The 22,139-nt window shown below is 42.9% G+C and overlaps 3 protein-coding genes across 4 annotated transcripts in view; 2 read left to right on the top strand and 1 right to left on the bottom strand.

Moving 5' to 3' along the window:
* The window catches only part of oaz2a (ornithine decarboxylase antizyme 2a), a gene marked incomplete at its 5' end in the record, with an annotated part of 34,394 nt that extends 27,576 nt beyond the window's left edge, over positions 1-6,818 (top strand). Inside the window, 2 exon segments of the mRNA XM_083654136.1 lie at positions 4,217-4,302; positions 4,713-6,818. Of these exon segments, the coding sequence (XP_083510262.1) occupies positions 4,217-4,302; positions 4,713-4,843 (217 nt within the window). The 3' untranslated portion in view covers positions 4,844-6,818.
* Positions 6,819-9,192: 2,374 nt separating this feature from the next.
* LOC310792713 (proteasome subunit alpha type-4) lies at positions 9,193-16,892 on the bottom strand. 2 transcript variants are annotated; one of them, XM_083654440.1, is made up of 9 exons: positions 16,851-16,892; positions 16,268-16,301; positions 15,648-15,690; positions 15,231-15,393; positions 14,432-14,509; positions 14,232-14,320; positions 13,386-13,516; positions 10,888-11,011; positions 9,193-9,570 (listed from the first exon to the last, which is right to left on the bottom strand). In XM_083654440.1, exons 2-9 carry the CDS (start codon positions 16,268-16,270, stop codon positions 9,416-9,418), a joined length of 786 nt encoding a protein of 261 aa, XP_083510566.1. In that variant the 5' UTR covers positions 16,271-16,301; positions 16,851-16,892; the 3' UTR covers positions 9,193-9,415. The 2 variants fall into 2 exon arrangements, with proteins under 2 accessions (XP_083510566.1, XP_083510567.1); XM_083654441.1 differs by having other exon boundaries at positions 16,836-16,855.
* Positions 16,893-16,996: 104 nt separating this feature from the next.
* On the top strand, positions 16,997-19,543 carry LOC310792647 (uncharacterized protein). The gene is made up of 5 exons (XM_083654365.1): positions 16,997-17,104; positions 17,657-17,875; positions 17,961-18,082; positions 18,182-18,451; positions 18,730-19,543. Exons 1-5 carry the CDS (start codon positions 17,039-17,041, stop codon positions 19,364-19,366), a joined length of 1,314 nt encoding a protein of 437 aa, XP_083510491.1. The 5' UTR covers positions 16,997-17,038; the 3' UTR covers positions 19,367-19,543.
* The last annotated feature ends 2,596 nt before the right edge of the window (positions 19,544-22,139 follow it).

Here is a 22,139-nt window from a genome sequence, read left to right as displayed (position 1 = left end):
ACATATGTAAGGGTTAATGTACGACGAGGTGTCCATTATCACTTTTTAAGGGACGACGTGGAGGCGTGAACCGTCCGAGGCGAAGCCGAGGATGGTTGCCTCCGCGAAGTCCCTTAAAAAGTGATAATGGACACCTCGAAGTGCATTAACCCGCTTATACCATGGTCACTTGCCAACAAAACAATAAGACCAGTCATTTATATTTCCATGTGTAATAAATAAAGCAATCTAAATGGCTAAATGTCTGTTATTCATACTGTAAATCAGTCTTCCACGAAATAAAATAGTCCCTCCCACCTCCACCACCCGCTCCGTTTTAAAGCCGACTCAAACGTTAACTTTATTACAGGAATGCAGGTTTAACGATGTTTTGCGTTCTACATTAAATGAAGACATTACCGTTTGGCAGCTTGCTTTATTTTGTATGATAGATACGTATTGGCCAAGTATATTAACATTTAAGAGCGAAGAGTTTCAGGAAGTGAGAGTGAGAGAGCAGCGCCCTGCGTGTGCTGCTGATGTGGTGAAATGCAGAGAGAGTTCTCTCTCTCTCTCTCTCTCTCTCTCTCTCTCTCTCTCTCTCTCTCTCTCTCTCTCTCTCTCTCTCTCTCTCTCTCTCTCTCTCTCTCTCTCTCTCTCTCTCTCTCTCTCTCTCTCGTGCACGAGCCGAGGGAAATCTTCTCTTTCTCGTCGAGAAGAGCCTGGTGACGCGAGGTTAAAAAATCTCCGAAACGAAAATCAAAATTGTAAATAAGAGTTATTTTTGATAAACTGAGCACACAGGGGTGATTTAAATACTTACTTTGACCGACTCAATTTTTTTCTCAAGTTCCAAAATTGTCATATTAACCCTTAACGGGGGTATAGAGCTCAAACTGCTCTCCTGATAACACTGATGAAACTATGGCGCATTGATATGAACGGTGAACAGACCATTTAGCTAGGTGTCCATTATCACTGTACAATATCACTTTTTAATGGACACCTTGCAGCCAATCAGAATCGAGTATTCACCCAGACCATGGTATAAAGCCCTATACCCCACATTCCCTGACTTCAATTGCAACAATTATTTTAGCTCCAGATTGATGCGATCATTTTCCAGTCGGTTCTTTGCCGTTTGGGTGTGAGGACAACCAATCACATGTTCTACTGTTTCCTGCATATCACAATATTCACACGTGGTCTCATGTTTACTAATGAAAGTGTAGCTACTGTTAAGACCAATGTGCCCAAATCTCATCCGTGATATGATATCCTCTTTCTTCTTGTTTGACTTCTGGCTGGCCGCATGCGTGTGTTGTTGTAATGGGTGTCCTGTGACAAATAAAGACAGGTTGGTCCGTCTGGTTCTTCTTCTATATATAATCTAATCTTCCTGTCCAATGCGTGCTTTGCCTCAATCCTGCCCTGCTTTTTGATCAGACAGCTGCAGATGGGGTCTACGACGGTTCAATTAGGTCAAAGTCTCTCAATTCCAAATTGAGATCATTTAGACGAGGCGAACACCATTCTAGCTCACCATGTTTCCAGGTTTTTACTTTGCCATTTAGTATCTGATCTCAGCACGCTGCTGCAGAGGAGGTCAGGTCACTGCCTGCTTTTTGATCCTTCCTCCTCGCGCTGTCCAGTTGTTCTACAATTTAAACTGGTTAATGGATTAAACTGGGCCTCGTCCTGGCTATTCTGCCTCTGGCTGCCATCCACAATAATATACATTAAATAGCCTAAATGTGGTCTAAATTGAACCTTTTAATTGCATGATCAAAAACAAATAAATTTGAGCAACAACAAAAAAGTCTGTTTTGCATGTCTGGCGTCACTAGATTTTTGTGATGTCAAAGCATGGGAACCACTGCACCCTGTTTTAGACCTTTGCTTCTGTAAACACAACTGAGTGAGGATGGAATAGTTCCGATCACTGTCCTTCTCTGTAGCTGCCTCAAAAAAAGAGCAAGGAAACCGCAAACATGTCGTCACAGCCATCCGTAACAACAAATGTGTCACCTTATTTTGACGTGCAATTGTAGTTCCCCTTTAGGCCAAATCAGTGTCATTGAGAAACTCGTGGATTGCAGTGGTGAGTTGAGAATATGTCATTCCCCCAAGTTTCTTCGATATCCAATCCGTAGTGAGATCTTGCATAATGAAACGTGGATGAACAGCAAACAATGTAGCGACCCCTCAAAATACAGCAAGCATAGATGAACGAGCACATTATGTTGCTCCCTTCAGCCAATCAGTGTTGTTTTTTAAATGCTGTAAGGCAGTGTTGAGATGTGAATGAAAGTCTACCGGTTCTCTGCATACCCCTGATTTCATCTCAGGGGAGGCTATCCTTTTATATGGAGGAATAAATTAAAACAAAAACATACACACACTGATCTTATCAATGATAGATTCTAGCTACTGAGGTCATCTTTTCTGAAAAGGACTTTCCATTGGCTAGTGCGGTTATAGGAGTTTCATCCCAGTGGACTGGACATAGCCCTTTTTTAAATTATTATTAGGAGAACTGTATCATGGTCAAAATGGTTTGAACCTTGAGCCTTAGAAGTCCTTTAAAAAAAGATCAGCTATTATTCATGATAAGGCCAGCTATTCCCCACAGCATCTGAAGTCGTGTGTGTTAACATCAACGTAATCTTTGCAATTTGGTCAAAGTCCCAGTGCAGTAGTGTAGTAGTAGTAGTGTCTACATGTATTTTAGGAGCTCTTATCAGTCACAGTGTTTCAAGACTTACCAGTGAGCTACAAATGAAACTGGTTGTTAATGAGTTTCTGTTCCCCGCTGCCTGGCTCTGTGTTCTGCTGTAATCGATACCAGGACACTGTCACCTTGGCTGTGGGCCCACGGCCAGCTGTTCACGGCCAGCTGTTCACAGCTGCTGCTGCATTACAGCGCTTATGTAAAGTGGAGGGGGAAAAAGCCCTCGGTGTGCATCATGACATCATCACTCACTCTCTCTCTCGGTCTCGTCCACAGCCTCACCATCATGACATCATCACTCACTCTCTCTCTCGGTCTCGTCCACAGCCTCACCATCATGACATCATCACTCACTCTCTCTCTCTCGGTCTCGTCCACAGCCTCACCATCATGACATCATCACTCACTCTCTCTCTCGGTCTCGTCCACAGCCTCACCATCATGACATCATCACTCACTCTCTCTCTCGGTCTCGTCCACAGCCTCACCATCATGACATCATCACTCACTCTCTCTCTCTCGGTCTCGTCCACAGCCTCACCATCATGACATCATCACTCACTCTCTCTCTCGGTCTCGTCCACAGCCTCACCATCATGACATCATCACTCACTCTCTCTCTCTCTGTCTCGTCCACAGCCTCACCATCATGACATCATCACTCACTCTCTCTCTCTCGGTCTCGTCCACAGCCTCACCATCATGACATCATCACTCACTCTCTCTCTCGGTCTCGTCCACAGCCTCACCATCATGACATCATCACTCACTCTCTCTCTGTCTCGTCCACAGCCTCACCATCATGACATCATCACTCACTCTCTCTCTCGGTCTCGTCCACAGCCTCACCATCATGACATCATCACTCACTCTCTCTCTCGGTCTCGTCCACAGCCTCACCATCATGACATCATCACTCACTCTCTCTCTCGGTCTCGTCCACAGCCTCACCATCATGACATCATCACTCACTCTCTCTCTCGGTCTCGTCCACAGCCTCACCATCATGACATCATCACTCACTCTCTCTCTCTGTCTCGTCCACAGCCTCACCATCATGACATCATCACTCACTCTCTCTCTCTGTCTCGTCCACAGCCTCACCATCATGACATCATCACTCACTCTCTCTCTCTGTCTCGTCCACAGCCTCACCATCATGACATCATCACTCACTCTCTCTCTCGGTCTCGTCCACAGCCTCACCATCATGACATCATCACTCACTCTCTCTCTCTGTCTCGTCCACAGCCTCACCATCATGACATCATCACTCACTCTCTCTCTCGGTCTCGTCCACAGCCTCACCATCATGACATCATCACTCACTCTCTCTCTCGGTCTCGTCCACAGCCTCACCATCATGACATCATCACTCACTCTCTCTCTCGGTCTCGTCCACAGCCTCACCATCATGACATCATCACTCACTCTCTCTCTCGGTCTCGTCCACAGCCTCACCATCATGACATCATCACTCACTCTCTCTCTCTGTCTCGTCCACAGCCTCACCGCTCTGCTGGAGTTTGCTGAGGAGAAGCTCAAAGTCAACTTTGTGTTCCTGTGGTTCCATAAAAACAGAGAGGATCGATGTAAGTTGTTTTTTTTACTTTTTAAAATGCGGAAAAACTGTCTATCTCAGGTTACACTGAACATAGCACACACAAGTTAGAGGCTGGGCTTCTTTCTCACAACAATTTGCTTATTAATTTTAAAGATGGAAAGACCTTAACCTGGTACAAATATTTTGAGTACGGTAGATACTAAGGATTTTAAACATAATACATATACTGTAGCTACACATGTGCCATTTTGAAGTGAAACTCAAAATGCCTTAGATAGAACACCATGAATGTACTGACACCAACTCAAAATGAAAGTTTTGCTGAAGATCAAATTAAGAACAGATACTGCTTCATTGCATGCGTGTTAGTAGTCGGGTGGAGCAGCCTTGTTCCTCTAATTTGCCCTAACAGAGCTGTTTACTGTGTTTCCTCACCAGTGTCCATCATCAGGACTTTCCACTACATGGGCTTTGAGGTGGTGAAGCCGGGAAACCCCATGGTACCGGCCCGGCCCGACCTGGTCTTCATGGTTTACTCTCTGGATAACAGCAGCTCAGATGAGGAGTGACCGCCCACAGTCTCCTGAACCGCCACCCCCCCCCCCCCCCCACCCCACCCGCCTTCCCTTCAGAGAAAAAAACACCTTTTTAACCCACCTCAACTCCCTCCCCCGAGCTCCAGCCCAAAGCACTTCAAAAAGCCTCTCATCACTGACTGGGTGGCGGTGTCACTTTTGTGTAGACTTGTGATAAATGGGGGTGTTTGGCGGATGGTAGGATCTCCACATGATGCAGACACCCCCCTGCACCCGCTTCCCTTCCCCTGTGATGACTGCTGATTGGAGAGCGGGGAGCGGCGCAACTTGAACTTGAGTCGTCACTTCATGGGATTTGGATTGACTTCCTTCTCATCCTTCCACGCCTGGTGACATTATGTTTCTGTGCTGCCCTCTACAGGAGAACTGTCTGGCACTCTGCCCCCCCCCCCCCCCCCCCTCGAAATTCAGCATATCTATCTTCTGACAGCCTCCACCTCTTGTGAGAGAAATAGACTGAGTTGTCAGTGTACGTTCTGTACAAAGCAAGCCTTGTCGATGGAGGCAGTTATGTTTAGGGAGTTAGAATTGAGGGAAAGGTGATGTTCTCATGGGTTTGGTCAAGAAGATGACTTTACATTGTAAATGCAAAAATGTCTTTCCTCATCTTGTTGAAATATATCAAGGCATCATTCCAGACCACCTCACTCACTCTTTTTTGGTTGTTATTTTGAAGCCCGCTTTGTCTTTTTGCCCAAAGTGATCCAGTCATCGGACTCGCCAGGTCGGTGTGGAGATATCTCACTAGTCTCCTCTGACGTGTCAAAGCCAGGCTGACGTGGAGATATCCCACTAGTCTCCTCTGACGTGTCAAAGCGGAGATGCAGTCTTTGTGTTGAATGTCACGTCAGAGTAGCTGCCAGCTCTCAGAGGGTGACGCCTTCTCACACCACCAGAAAGCAGCCTGTCAAGCTGACACTAGAGCGAGTTACTTCACTCTGGTTTCCCCCCCGCCCCGCCTTTCCGGTTCATACGTGACACACACAGAGAAACACGTTTTCCCCCCAGGTCATAGTGAGCAGTGGCTGGTTAAAAACAGCGAAATGGTCAGGTTTTAGGAGAAACTACCCATGCTGCAGTTATGCGTACATGGCAATAAAATGTGCAGATGTACAGACTCAGTTTGGCCTCATCCCATGCGGGTCTACCAGCCTTCTCTAGACCAGAGCCCAGTAGTCGTAGTAGTAGTAGTAGTAATACCCTGCTCCAGTTGAAAGTAACATTTTAAAATGGGGCTTTTGGTGCCTAAGAGAAGAGTGCAATGTTGTTCTAACTCTTCTTGAGTCTTACTGTGGAATGTCTTATTTGTCACATGCTTCCTGTCACATGGCCCCATGCTATGTGGGGAAATAAAAGCCCATTTCTGGAGTGCAATACCAGAGCACTTCAGGTGTTTATGCAAAATAGGATCCTGCTCCAACGTGTCCGGCATCTCCAGGTATCATTTTAGGTTTTTTTCTGCTTTTTAGTACTTTTTCCATTTTTAGTAGTCTGAACAAAACGCCAAAGAATCCATTCTGTGTCTGTAACATGCTGTCCATTCAAGTCATACTAATTTTGAAATTGAACCAGCTTAAAAAAAAAAACCTCTAGCACAGTATGTAAAGCAATATGAATCTACATTCCCCATGCCAGCCATACTGAGAGCTTTGCCTCAGAGACAGTGATCTGTTCTATGTGGGCTTATCTTTTGCATGTGTATAGATTATACGAGTCTTCATTGCTACTGATTGAGCCCTGACTTTAAGCTATTAGGATATGTCAAGATATACATTTTTTCTCAGAGGTATATTTTTTATGTATATTTCTCAATTGTTTGTGTGTATAGCTTAGGTTTTTGTTTGTTTACAGTGACATAGTTAGCAACCATTTAATGACAATCCACCCCTGTATAAATGACTTTGTCTTGGGATAAATGACTTTGTCTTGGGAGAAAATAGAATAAAAATCATTATCTAATGTGTGTATCATCGTTTTCCTTGATGGGCTGTGATAATCATCACTTGATTTCTTGCCCCCGGGTCTTAATGCTCCAAACTATAAACTTTGTTTTTCAAGACGGCCCTCCTGAGGCAGAATGCTTCTGTAAACACATGTAAACACACTGTAGTGTAAACACATGCATTGAGAACAATGGAGAAATCAAGCCAAGATGAAGTGGTGGAAAACCATAATACAGGCCCCCAAAATAATGACAGTAGCACAGGACAGGACAGACATGAGAATGAAACGGGCAACACAAGCACCACATGTTTTTACACACAACAAATGGTATAGTGGGGAAGTGGAGCAGAGAAGACCACGGCTGATTTGAGGAACGGTGTCTTAGCCAGTTGTTCTATATGAATGGATGGAGCGAGATGGGATAGAGGTTCTGACCTCTAGCGCTGACTCGGCTCCTAATCTCCAACCAGCTCAGCTGACAGCACATTATAGCTCAACACTGGCTTCACGCCAAGACCAGAACCTCCCACCGGGTCAGTTGATCCACACAGATCTATTTTCAGTGTCTGGGCTGATACGGACACGGACTCCACTGTGCTAAATCTGCCTACCTACCTCCAAGCATTATCAACTTGTTTTGAAACCTTTGTCGCCTCCTTCTGAATGAGTGAAAGCCATTGAATGTGTAACTGGTGCATTAACCTCGACCAAAAACAACAACAAAAACCTGAGTGACACCTCAACATCTCTACAGTAAATCGAGCAGTGAGGGAACTTCACCATGCTGGTGTCGACCGTCAGGCCGCTGCTAAAGTCTGGGCCTGTACAAGATGTGACTGCAAATTACGTTTACATTATGAGTTCTTCCATATAATTTGGAATCACGTGCTTATGTGGACCAATCCAGGCTATTTTATATGAGATTCATTCCTCAAAAATAAATTGTATAACAACTCAGAGTGGAGCAAGTGGGGGTGGGAATATTGCTGATATAACGACACTACACTGTCTAGGTGTTAAATGTAACTTCTAGTGACTTCCTTTATTATCTAAACTCCCATTGGCTGTTGCCAGTCTTATTATCTAAAGTCCCATTGGCTGTTGCCAGTCTTGATTGTTTATTATCTAAACTCCCATTGGCTGCCAGTCTTGATTGTTTATTATCTAAACTCCCATTGGCTGTTGCCAGTCTTGATTGCACGACATGCCAAAATCTTTTTTCATTTTAGCCTTTGAGTGTTCACAGGAAAGATGGGGAGAGGGGACAAGATGACAAAGGTCCTGGGTCTTCAGGGCGTTTAAACCTGACCCCCCCTCCTCAATCCAGGACATCCTAAATTTGAAGTCAGGCCTTCAAGTCGTGCCACCAATCCCTTGGACCAAAAGATGAGAGGCAGACACTAAGTTCCCCTCTTGGCCTTAATCTGAACCTTACATAAACTCCCCTCAGATTGAGGTTGTGATGAGGCAGTGCAGCCTACCGTTTCCTGGAACAGCCTGTGGGCAAACATCTGAGTCTGCACTGCAGCGTTAAAGCCAGACAGTCAATGGATAATCCCCTCTAAAGAGACTTATCACACTGCTGCAAAGACATACAAGGCTCCTGTTCTGGCTCTTCTCTTACACTAACAATAATAAAACCAGTTGAGCCACGAGATACTTTGGTGTCTTTACTGCTCAACTGCTAATTCAACCACACATATCACACTTAGCCTATTAAAAGGTGTAATGACCATTGCATTGCTTAACAAAATGTAGTGCCAAATGCCTATTCTGATTACTGAAATAATGTATTTTGCTTCCACATACATAACTCCAGATATTGGTCTTGCATCATACATCATGTTTATATATTACTCAACATGACCTATAACAGATAGTACGCAGTATATTTCAGATGAAGCCATTAGCACACAGCAGGCCCAAGCCGGTTACATCAGATACTTATCAGATCTTGTGTACTGTTGCACACAATATATTGCATAATGTCTATTGACTTACAATCCAGTGATAAAAGGGCACACTGAACATCCTTTGTGTAGATTACTAAAAGATTAATGTATGTATTATTCTGCCTCATTATTTACCATTTCAATACAGGTGACAAGTGTTATAGACCCAGGGTGGAATACATTATGACGTGCTTTTTCCATGAAATAGAATACATAAACAAATAAATAATGGCTTCTAAACATTGAGTATTGAGACAGAAAAAGCAATGGAAGTTGAGTGGTGTTCTTTATGTACTTACAGTACATGCACTGGTTAGTTAAGTTACTTCATGCATTATGGAAAGTACCGTAAGTAGTAATAGTAGATCTGAGAATGAATAAACACACTTTCTGATCTTAATAACAAAACAACAAAATCCAATAATCATAAGCGCTGTGTTGATTTATTATGGTAAGATGGAAATGCACTGAAATTAAGTCAACATGAAATTGAAGAAAGCAACAACCAAATAAAATCAAACGAACAGTCCATAATGACTTATGTTTGGTTTATTTTAAGAAATAACTGCAAATATACCTGGCCATTGCTTTTTTACATCCACACACACAAACAAATTCACACTCATAAAACTGAGTGGAGGGGGGCGAACTACATGTCCTTCTCTCTCTGGGCTTTCTCTTTCTTGGCTTTCTCATCTTTGGCCTCCTCGACTTCGTGCTTCTTGATCAGCACCTCCACTTCCTTCTGCTTCAGCACCTTGATGCAGGTCTTGCCATTCTCACGGGTCAAGGTGGCAATCTCCACTGAAACAAAACCACACAGAAGCAGAAACAAACAGAGACAGACAGACAAAGACGTTATGGGATGAACATGTCAGGGATGGGTATTGGGTAACCTCGCATCCTCGGGCTCTCTCAAAGGAGAGCCTGGTACCCCCTGGTACTAACTACTGGGAATGATTATCCGCCCTAAGACCGGCCACTTTGTCCCCCATAGAAGGACGGTTTTATATGATGTTATTCATTTTATTTTTGTAGCTACATTACATAGCTAGATACATTTATTTACGTTACTATGACGCCCTGTTTTCAGAGCAGAATTGGGTTTTTTTTGCCGTTGCCGGCGTCATCCACTGGATGACGTGGTGCTACGCTTTTGGCCCCAGACTAGGGATGGGCGCTCAAGTTTACGACTTGCACACAAGTTGCATACAAATTGATATCAGAATTGACCTCTAGATAGTGAATAGTAAATAGTGAAGAATGGGAATCTGGAAAAACTGCCAGGCCAAGCTGGGTCAGGTATTTATTTACTGTCAATGGTCAGGTCACACGAGCAGCTTACGTACCTCAGATGCTTTTGACCATGACTGCAAGGTGCTTCTTGTAACATTTGTAAACATCAATACATCATTGTCACATTAATTATGATACCTTGCCAACTGGTATCATAAGGTAACCTTGGTATAATGACTGGAAAATGAGAGCACGTTCAAGTCATTTGATAGCCTCCATCTCATGCCAGTGGTATTGTTCGTGCACAAAATTGAAACCACATTCCCCATAAACCCTGATGCTTCCTGTTGCAAAAGTCGATGTTGGTTGCAATTTGCTCCGTTTGAGCTGGAACAACAGTGCCCTCTTTCTATTTTGTGCTGTAAAACAATCGAGCAGATTTCCCGTGAAATCCGACCAGGTAGCTGCCATGTAAAATAGAAGTACCGTAGATAGAAGCTGCCAGTCTTGCCAGCAATGATCTCGTTTGTTTACAGTAATAATACAGATATTTCAAAGTTCATATGGTCATGATTTATTCATGTTAGAATCAAAGCACCTTTAAGGACCATTGTTGACACACATTTATAAATAACTGATTTCCAAAATAATATGTAATAATTTTGGAGGGAAGAAAATCATTACTCTAAAATATAGATGGAAAAGTACAAGGTAACAACTATCCTTAACCAAAAAACTAAAACAACAATTGCCATCAATCATTCTGTAAGTGTAAGGCTTTTTCCCTCTCATTTCCATCTCATTTTTAACATGACTCGTATCTCTACATCTCTGTATCTCTCTCACACACTGAACTGTCACCCACTCACTACTCAAAACTCTCACCTTTCTCTGCAGACAGCTTGCTGACATCCATGGTTTTGTTGAGGACTTTTACGGCTAAGGCCAGAGCCGAGGAAAGGGTCATCTCTCCTTCCTTAAAGTCCTGCTTCAGCATGGAGACGGCCGCCTAGCAGCAACATACAGCAGAGAGAGAGAGAGAGAGTCAGTCAAACTATAATCACTCGGTTTACCCATTCTCATTCAGATATCTTGAGGTGAGAGGTCACGTGGGCCCCTTTGAAAATGGCCATGCCAGTTTTTCCCTCGCCAAAATTTGGCCTGACTTTGGAACATTATTTAGCCTCCTCCCCGACAAGCCAGGTTGACATGGTTGGTACCAATCATCACGCTAGCTTCAAAGAGCCCACCTCAGCCTCTGAAAGACAGTCATATCTACCTGCACGAGGTTACGGAGGCATTTTGGACATGAATGCACCTGTGGGTTCATTGCTTCTGCTGGACACTGTATATCACGAGGCCTCAAGGTTTATTCCAAACTGTAAAAATCTAATTCACCACTGTGTTGTCTATCAGAAAGTGGGATGGCCATCCCTGTGTGCAGTTGCGCCCTCTAGTGTCTCAACATGGAATGGCATTTATACTATTCCCTCACCCTCGTCTAACCTAAGGCCACTGCACAACATGTCACATTAATACAAGGACACACACACACACAAACAAACAAACAAACAAACAAACAAACAAACAAACATAATGTTCTCCCTGCAACTACTAGCACACCAACAAAAAAATGCAGTGTATCATTGAAATCGAAATCAACATCTGTTTGGAGTATTTTCTATTATTAACTCTCAATCCAAATACCGTAAATTCCGGACTATAAGCCGCGGCTTTTTTCCCGTTTTTTGGGCTTTTTTGCCCCCTGCGGCTTATATAACGGTGCGTCTTATCTATGGATTTTTTCCAAAAAAAAAAAAAAAACTCTCTTTTTTTAGCACTCTTTCTAACTATAAATCCACTTCTGTTTTAATTTCCTCTCTTGCCCTCTTTTAACAACATAACATAACATAACATAACACAACACAGGTAAGCAGAAAGAAAAAGACGAAGCAATCACGCCATGAATGAGGAAATGACTCACCTGCTGGAGGCTGGAGATACACGCTTGGGCTAAACTTTTACTCCGTGAAACACTATCGATTAAGTCCGACATCGCTCAGAGGTTTTGAGCAGCTTGAAAACAAGTTTGAAAACGTGCAGAAGTCCATCCACTCACTCACTAAAGAAACTAAGGCAACCGTGAACAGAGTTTATAATGCGGAAAAGCGCATCCGCGCACTGGAGGACAAAAACAACACAGTGAGTCCGAAAATGGATAAAATGCAAAATCGAAACCCTGCACACGCAGGTTGATGACTTAATCAGCAGGAGTAAAAGAAATAACATTCGCCTGATCAATGTAAAAGAGGAGCTGAGATCGGTGACATGGACGCTTTCGTGGCAAAATCCTGTGTTACATCCTGGACCTGAAGGAAGGCGAGAAACCACCAGAGGTGGACAGGGCACACCGGGCGCCTCGGCCACGTCCAGACCCCGGCCTGCCACCGAGGGCCATCTTCATCTGCCTACTCCGCTGGCCCGACCGTCAACTCATCCTCCAGGCTGCGGGGAAGAAGCCCCTCACCTGGGAGGGTACGCGCTTTTTCGTCCGGGCAGGACCTCTCCGCGTTGGTGCAACAGAAACGCGCAACATACAACAGCATCATCGAGTCAATGGATATCGCTTTGGCGTACTGTACCCAGCGAGACTCGTCATAACCAGACCGGACTATCTTTAGCACTCTTTCTAACTATAAATCCACTTCTGTTTTAATTTCCTCTCTTGCCCTCTTTTCACCACACCGCGGACACTGTGTGCCCAGCGGCGGAACAAGAGCTCAAAGTGAAACTGCCGAATATCTTTTGAGTTGGACTGGTCAATAGTACTGTGAGTAACTAAAATAAAAAAATAAAAAACGGAATTCTCTCTTCTTTAGCACTCTTTCTAACTATAAATCCACTTCTGTTTTAATTTCCTCTCTTGCCCTCTTTTCACCACACCGCGGACACTGTGTGCACTGTAAAAAAAACAAAAAATACCACAATGTGTGATTTTGTCTGGGGATTAGTGACCTGACTTTTGTTTTGTTGAAATGTTAATAAATGGGAGCTTCCCCAAACAGCGATCTCTTTCCCGACATTCCTCTCTGTGCACGAACCCTTTCATATGGTAATTAAACATCAAAACACCCGCGGCTTATAGACCGGTGCGGCTTATAGAAGAAAAAAATAGTCACCTTTGAAGGTGCGGCTTATAGACCGGTGCGTCTTATAGTCCGGAATTTACGGTACTCACATTTACTGCCATGGGTTCTGCGCTGCCTGAACAAAGCAATACTATTTTCCCCTAAGCAGTGTGCATCCTAAAAATCATTGGACCCAAATCCATAGTGGAATAAACTAGGAAAGAGCTCCCTCTGTAGGGCTCCTGTGTGACTTACTGCGCTGTTGTTGCCGATGCAGGTTGACTTCCAGCCACCGTAGTTGCCACTGGGGTCACTCTGGTAGAGCTGGAAGCCGTAGTGCTTATCCCAACCCATGTAGAGCAGGGACACTCCAAATGGACGCTTTCCTGCGCACGCACACACACACACACACACACACACAGTTCTGAGAGTGACTTCCATGCACTGATACTACTCTCAAATTTTGTTCAGAAATGTGTTTAAATCCGTGCTAGTGAGCACTTCTCCTATGTCCGGATAATCCATCCATGACAGGTTTACAAGAAGATTGGACAGTTGTGCGTTGGGCTGGTCACAATGAAAGATGATTGGACAGTTGTGCGTTGGGCTGGTCACAATGAAAGAAGATTGGACAGTTGTGCGTTGGGCTGGTCACAATGAAAGATGATTGGACAGTTGTGCGTTGGGCTGGTCACAATGAAAGATGATTGGACAGTTGTGCGTTGGGCTGTGTCTAAAATGTGCAGGTTGATCACATAACACAATGTCCCAGATGTCGCAAGTTTGGAGGGAGCGTACAATTGACCTGCTGTTGCATTTACACGGATTCAAATTTGTGAAATAAAATTGGAGATAAGTCGTTTGTGTTGTGTAACGTTTTCTATTTTTGTTCAGTATAATTAGGCGTATTGTTTTAGCCATAATTGTGCAGCTCTGTCCATTTTGATAAAATGCAGGTCAAGGCATTCCTAAGTGCAGAAAGTAAAAATGTGGCTGTCATATTATGTTTTGGCGAAGCTGTGTTCCTCAGTGTGCAACTTTTACATGTAAATGAAAGCCTTGGCTTTGGCTAAAACAGAATTGAATGTTTCTGCCCCGTACCTCCAAACTGGGTGTAGGCCTGTTTGATATCACACAGGGCAGTGACCAGCTGCTCACAGGGGATCGGCTCCTGGTACTGCAGCAGGTATCTAGGATGACAGCAGCAGCAACAACACGTTCACCCCACATTCACATATTTAATTCTCATATTGACTTTTATTTTGAAATTTGGTTGCAGCCAGGATAAGTCCAAACAGTACCTTTGTGCTATAAGCCTCAGCTCATTGGTCAGTACGTTTGCATCTGATGTAATTCCTGCAACACTGCACGCCATATCTCTGCAAGATAACAATGGAGAGTTTAGGATGAGGCCAGTGGTACAGAAACAGTGAAAGGCTGTCATTGGAAACATACAACAATAACAAGACTGTATATCTGATCATGTGAACAGCCAACAGCCAATGCACTCTTCCACACATTGACATATAGACCAGACCCTTTTTAGGGGAAACCCACCATAGTAAAAGACGGTACAAGAAGCCGAAACCACTTCAAACAATCTATTTCAAACGGTTTAATTTGATAGAGATATGCCGAAGAGTTGCTGTGTTGTTATATTTTCACTAACAATAAAAAAAAAAACAGGTCTGCGATAGATATGTTTTAATAGAGTAGGGGTGACACCGTCAATGTGGACGATGCATGTAACCTGGTGGAAACTGGATACAGCGTTCAGATAAGACAAGTACCTCGTGTCATGTCATGGTGTCTTTGGGTCATTTATAAACAAAATTAATTCAGTTATTTTTCTATAGATTTTTTGGGTAATGCTATTTTACATTGAAGTCAACGCGAGTGGCTTGTGTTGTCCCCTAAAAAGGGGCGTGGCCTTCATGTTTTGCACATTACCCGGATGTGCTGGTCTGGTCGATTTGTATTGTTGATCAATACCAATGAGTCAGCAATTTCTTCACCAGGTGCTGAGACTTGTGGCTTTCAAAAACTCACTTCAGGTCTGTACTCGGTTTTGAAATGAAAGAAAAGAAGGCAGCAACTCACTCGTTTAACTTGTAGATTTTCTCGGAGAAAAACACTTCATCCAGCAGCTTGTGAATGTTCCTCCTCTCTGCAGCCAGCAGCACTCCATCATTGGCTAAAATGCCCAGGCAGGTGCCGGCATGGCCGATGGCTTCCATGGCGTACTCTACCTGGTACAGACGCCCTGCCAACCACACACAGCACTGTGTTGTACACCATTGGCATACGTAGAATATGCATAAGAATATAACTATATGACTATAACGTCATATGCTAGCCAGAAAAGCTACACAGACATTCATATAAGGATTTAAAAAAAGTCAGGGTCAAGGCAAGTCATTGCTCACAAAACTGAAGCTAAAGCAAAAGGAAAACCAGTGCTTGCACACAATATACAGCTTTCCAAATTCATCAGGCACCCTGTTCAAAAAGCCTCACCCTCTGGTGAAAAGATGGTTGTTCGTGAATCATATCGTCGAGACTGAAAGCAAACAGATGACAGATGAGTTATTTAAGACGTTTTCAACTTCAAAAGGGCACCAAGCAGAGAATAACACATGAAGCACCATCAACGTGGTTAAATGAAGACAAGTGAAACATCAAAGATTAGTACCATATGTTTTTTGTTTTGTTGGGTTGTTTTTGTGTGTGTATATGTGTGTGTCTGAGCATGTTTCTTTGTCTTGTTATTGTTATGAAAAATCTAAAATAAAATATGGGAAAAAAACACATCAAAGATGAGTGACATTTTAGTAAATCCACATGACACATGCATTCGGCTCATGGCTCCTGAAGCTCCAGCCAGACAGCCAACTAGGCTATAAGATACTCTTCCTTCCTTGGAGCTACTCCAGGGATTACCCTCAGGCTCTTCCGATCTCAAGACTTCACTAATGAAAGAGCCCTCTTTCCTTCGAGACAAAACACTTGTGGAAATCTGTCGGACATTAAACTATTCGAGCCTCCGCTGTGGGCTCACTGTCACCCTTTGAGCGACCATGAGGAAAACAAAACCAATTCAACATTCAGAACAGAAGTCAAGTTGAAAGGGAACTCACCATTCCTGGAGCCTGCAGTCAAATCCTGTCACTACTAGAAAGATCAAACATAAAGCAATATATAAGTTCAGCTGACTTTAATCTGAAGTAAACAGTCCAAGGCTAAACACCTGAAATTAGTGATATAACGCTAGCTAGATGTGCTTTGTCGCCTGCTCGCGGTCTGTCTGATGCAGTGAAAGTGAAAGAGACAAACAATTGAAAGCTCAACTAAATTGACGTTGCCTAACGTTAGATGACGGAGGCGATGATGGATTAAAGTTGTATAGATTTAACTCTGACTATTCTAGATTTAAAACATTAGGAGACAAACCTATTATGACCATACAATTGCTCACACACTCCAGCGAAGCAAGCTAACGTAACTAGCTGTTAGCTAGTGAACATGAATGAAGCAGCAAAAATGTTAGCGAGCTAACGCTAATGTTGCCTGTGATTCTTCAGGCTTAAATAACAATTATTCGCATTTTACGTACAACCTCACACATAAAAACATGGACTGGGGAGCCCACAGACAGCGGGATTTAGCGTTAACGCAATAGTGAAAATGTAAGAATAAACAGTTTACCGCACGACTTCTTACCAATGAGGTTTTTTTTTGTGTTGCTTGCTAGCTGGTTGCTACTTGCTAATGGATGGGCGCTGGTTGATGACGTCAGACAACAAGGAAGCGCGCCGCTGAGAATCGGCATGTTTTCATGGGAGTGATTATTATTATTCCTTCGGGAGAAGTGCACTGCGATTTGTGTGTGTGGTCTATTTCATACTAACATGACAATTAACTGGTGTCATATTTGCCAGAATCTTGGCAAAATGGAGCAGCTGGAACATCTTCAGGTGGGCTAACGTTAACGCACACAAGAGATTCAGGAGAACTAGAGGCCATTTTATGCTTTGTTTTCTTCAGAGTTTCTTCTTTCAGGGCGTGTGCAGGCAGGGTGATTTTGTGTTTGTAACGTTGGCCTATTTCATGCTAGCATGACAATGTGTCATATTTGCCAGAAACGTGGCAAAATGGGGCAGCTGGATCATATTAAAAACAAATGATAATGATTTATACGGTCTGACTAATCACCCTCTTTTATATTGAGTTATGATTTTATAAGTCAAATGTGTAGGAAATCTCTCAATTTGATCTCAGGTACATGTTGACTCTATTCAAAGCCACTAAAATATATACGGTTTTCACGGAATTGTGTTGCTAGGGAACCGTTTGAAACCACACTGCAACAGGAAGTAAGCTAGCAGACTAAATATAGACTGTTTAGGCTATGTTGTCAAGTTAAAACGTCTATACAGTTATTCTAAATAGGTCATTGTAAATATGAGTTAAGACAATTGGTGAAGTTATGTGGATTTACTAAAATGTCACTTAATCTGTTTAAACAGCAACTTTTCCCTGAAGGGTATGAGCATAGTGTGTGTTCCCATGAGCCACTGGAAGGGGAGAATAATTTCAGAGCCTCCCTGAAGCTCAAGCTTGATACCGAGGAAGAGGTCCAGAGATGGCTGGAGGCCTTTCAAATGTCATCTAAGATGACCTGGAGGGTGGCAAAAACATATCCTGTTCCTGAGGGTTCTGCACGTGCTCTCCGCAACAAGTACAGAGTAAGAGCATTCATGATTAAGTCAAGTATCTTTGTCTTCTGATTGTTATAATCACAAATTTAATTAAGCATTTCCATGTTCAAAGGTGGACTTGCGATGCCAGCACAACACACTTCATCGATCATCTACAAAAAAGAACACATTCTGCCCAGCTGTGCTCTACCTTGTACTGAAAAAACAGTGGTTTAGTCAAAGCAGAAAGTCCAGGTTAGCTATGGAACATAGTAATAATATCATAATTCAATAGCAATCATTTTGAGATTGCATACAGTTTAATCAAGGTAACATTTTATTTTATTCTTTTAGATCTGGTGATTTCCATGCCCAAGAGGGGTTCTTCTTCCATGTGAACATTAAAAGTCAGCATAACCACAGCTTGACTTGTGCTGAGGCCTTGCAGCACCGGGATGTGTCAAACGAAACAATGGAGAAATTGAAGGTATTGTTCGAAAGTGGCCACTCTCCCTCTTCAGCGCTGAAAACCATCAAACACGACCTTCAAATGGAGCAGGGCGATTCTTACGTGTATGCCTCAGTAGATCGCTCTATCTGCCCTGATCTGCAGTTTTGTTACAGGTTAGTTTAATTGACTATATTATCATTTGCTTCAAGTGTATTCATGACATTCACCCTCACCGTTCCCCTTTGCTGTTTCATTGGCAGCTCACTGTGGTTGTTCAGTTCATACAAGTATTACAACTAATCTAATTTATTTACGATTACTGCAAAAATAAATACATCTATTCATTAATTACGGCATGCTATCCTGGTGGAGTCTACCTATTTTTTGCTATTGTTTTGATTCTGCTCTGCAAAAAAAAGTGAAGCATGTTTTTATTTGATTGTCATTACAGATTATACTACAGCATTTATAGTAGACCTGGAAAACCAAGGATCAGAAAGAATGAAGCATCATCACCTGGAGAACGCTCAGCCAGTGAGATGAAGCCTCGTCTTGAGCATCGCCTCAAATGCATGTTCGAGGGGTTGCTGGAGAAACTGAGACAGGATAAAACATTCCGGGCACCCGTCAAAACTTTTCTCTCCTCTTACGAAAAGTTAATTGCCACCAGCACCCAAAGTGGGCTGATTTCAGCAATGTGCACATTTGGCAAATCAAGGAGTGCAACCACCACCACAGCCAAGCTGATCAAGAAGCGGGCTAGGAAATTCCTACAGACGAGCACAGCAATTGGTGTTCAACCAATCGCTGTGGCTCCTCTTCACCCACCAAGACCCCCCAAGAGAGCCAGAAAAGAGCAGTGCAGCGGGAGCAGTGCACTGCCTGAAAGACCTGCAGTGCACTCGCTGCCTCAGTGTGCGACTGAGTGTGCACTGTGTGTTCACGGGCAAGGCCGCATTAAAGGACCCATGGGCCCCCCGCCCACCACAACATTTTCCACCACTCCAGCACCATCACGACTCAACTATTGCCCCATCCAACCTGCACAAACATCAGCCACGCTTAATTTGCAGACAATCATACCATAAGGTTTGTGGAAGACTTTATTGTGCAGATATTTGGGTCCTCCCCATGAAAATGTAATGTAAAAAACCACACAAAAAACATGTAATTCCACATCAGTTTATACCATTATTATCACTCTACACACCACAAACGAACAAGGGGCCCACAAAAACAAGGCATTTATTTTTATTAAGCCCCCCAACCCCCAGTGTAATAAAAAAAAGCATATAAGTCTTGTTTGTCCATTTATTTTATTATAAACTTGCGGCAACTTTGGCAGAGGCTTGCCAAAAGTGTTTGACAGAAGGCCATTTCCCAAACTGGGGTACGCGTAACCCCTAGATCAGTGATACTCAACCCGAGGCTCTAGAGCCACATGTGGCTCCTTTACAGGTAGTTGTGGCTCTTTTAAGTCCTACTTAAAATAGATAAATACAAATCTAAGAATAAATAATGGGAGGAAAGGGAGTTTTATGGATTATGGCTCTTGCAAAGATTTTTGGGGGGTCAATGCGGCTCCTGAGTAGGGAAAAGGTTGAGTACCACTGCCCTAGGGGTACGTGGAAGTACTACAGGGAGAAAGGGGAAAATGAAAAAAAAGATAAGAATAAATCATGAAAGTAAAATGCAACTCTTTGACTGCATTTCTTATTTTTTAATGTTACATTCTTCAAAAGGTGGGTTATCATTCATTGCATATGGTACAGTTTTCTAAGCAAAACGTAGTCGGGTAGAGGGGGTAGGCTACTTCCGAAATCATGGAAAGGGGGTAAGCCAAACAAGTTTGAGAACCACTGTAATGTAAGAGAATGTATTATAATTATGGTAGATGATCAAGTCCTCGAAATAAATGTTCCACTCTACTGATACCCAGATGCATCTTTCCTATTAAAGCCATATTTAATAAAGTCCGCTATCAGTTGCACGGTTCCACACAAGAAAATTTAAATTGAATTCTAATTCTGTGGTTACAATTAATAAAAGCATGACAATTAGATTGTATCTCATAAGGTGTAGGTAGGCTAATTCTCTCCAAGATAAGGTGTCCCCTTGTGGTACCCTTTCAGTTACAGTGTTACACAAATTAAAAATACATTTTAAGTTAATTAGTGGACCATCGAAACACACAAAAACAGACGGTGATATACTCAGTGTTTGATGTTACCACTTTATGAAAAATGTCTTAAGTTACTTTGCCTCTATAGCAGGGGTGGGCAACTATTTTTCATGGGGGGCCACATGAGAAACCCAGATTGTTGCCGGGGGGGCGAACAAATAGTGTCATGCCATAACCCAGGGATGGGCAACTGATGATAGAGAGGGCCACAAAAAAAAATCCTCGCTACCAGATTTAGCTGAGGGCCGAACGGCGCCAGCACGAAAAATTTGGGGCACAAACTTAGAAGACTTGTTCATCTTACTTATTCATCACATCTGATTGAATGACAAGATCATTTTCTACAACCAGAGAAACAGCACTGTCATTCTATGCCACGTGATTTATGTTGCTAGATGTTTGTGTCAAAAGAGCAGTGACTTCTTAACTTGGCGTTGATTTGTTTGACATTGTATGTCTGTGATACAACTCTGCTCAGTTAATAGTAGGCACCAGCTCTTCACCCTCTGATCTCTGTTATAAGGATGGAGAGACTCAGGTCCCTATGGACCAACTCAATGCAAAGTTGCAAAGTCATGGATATGGATAGTGAAAAAGGTGACAGATACCAGGGCAGACACAAAATCATTCAGTTAAGTGCCCTATTGTGGGATGAAAAAAGGTGACTAGTTTACATCCCTGATAAACCCAAATAAAATAAAATCACAATGGTGACATCCAGACTATAAATTCTCAAAGTGTATTGCATTCATCTCGCTCACCTTTCAATTAAGCACGCTGCTGCTGCTGACCATTTAGGTGACCATGTCATCCATTTAGGTGACCATGTAGTGAGAAGAAGTGTGTATTCTCCATCTCCTCCGCTCCTCTTAATCTCGACTAATCGCCCGTGAAATGGCATGTTGTGTTGCCTATAAACAGCAAAGGAAGAGTTAGCTAGAACACTGCACAGCAAGGATCCATTTTCTGTCTTTCTTCTTCTTCTGCTTCTTCTAACCCATTCGATCTGAATCTGTAGCGACAAGCACCGGAAGGCAACGTGCTAAGAAAACATCTTCGTCCTGGGAAGGACTCGCAGAGTCACCATGACGAGTCCACGCTGCAGGTAAGGTGAAAAACAGAGATAAACAGGCTTGTTGCATTGTCAGAGGACATTGTTGCCAGTGTAAGATATTTCTATGGTGAAGGCTGTAAGTGGTTGTTTTCTCGATATAGCTGCAGTACAGAGCTTTTATTTTGAAGGCAGGCAATGGAAATGTGTTGTGTTGACGGCGGAGCGCCTGGCGCTGTATGTTGGACCCGGGGAGAATAATAATCCTGGGGAGAATAATCCTGGTGTGTTGGGTCGTCCAAAATTGGAGTTGTCTCCGTTTCAGAAACAAATATCATAATGTGTACCGGTATGTCCTCTTTATTATTAGGATAGGGATCAGAATCAGAATCACTGTTATTGCCACAGTATGCAGTAACACTTTATAATAATGTACACAAATACTGTAGTAGTTACTAGTAAACTAATCATTAACTAATAGTTAGTTAATGAGTAGCTAAGGAATAATGTGTCATTAGTTAATCACTAGTTAATCATAGTTAATGAGTAGGTAGTCATTAGTTAATGATTAGTATCTAAGTTCCTGAGTAGAGTAGTTAATAAAAAAAATAAAAAAAATAAAAAAATA

The sequence above is a fragment of the Poromitra crassiceps genome (genome assembly GCF_964638095.1).
Source record: "Poromitra crassiceps genome assembly, chromosome: 18".
NCBI classification, from domain to species: domain Eukaryota; kingdom Metazoa; phylum Chordata; class Actinopteri; order Beryciformes; family Melamphaidae; genus Poromitra; species Poromitra crassiceps.
This window is presented reverse-complemented; position numbering and strand designations above follow the sequence as displayed.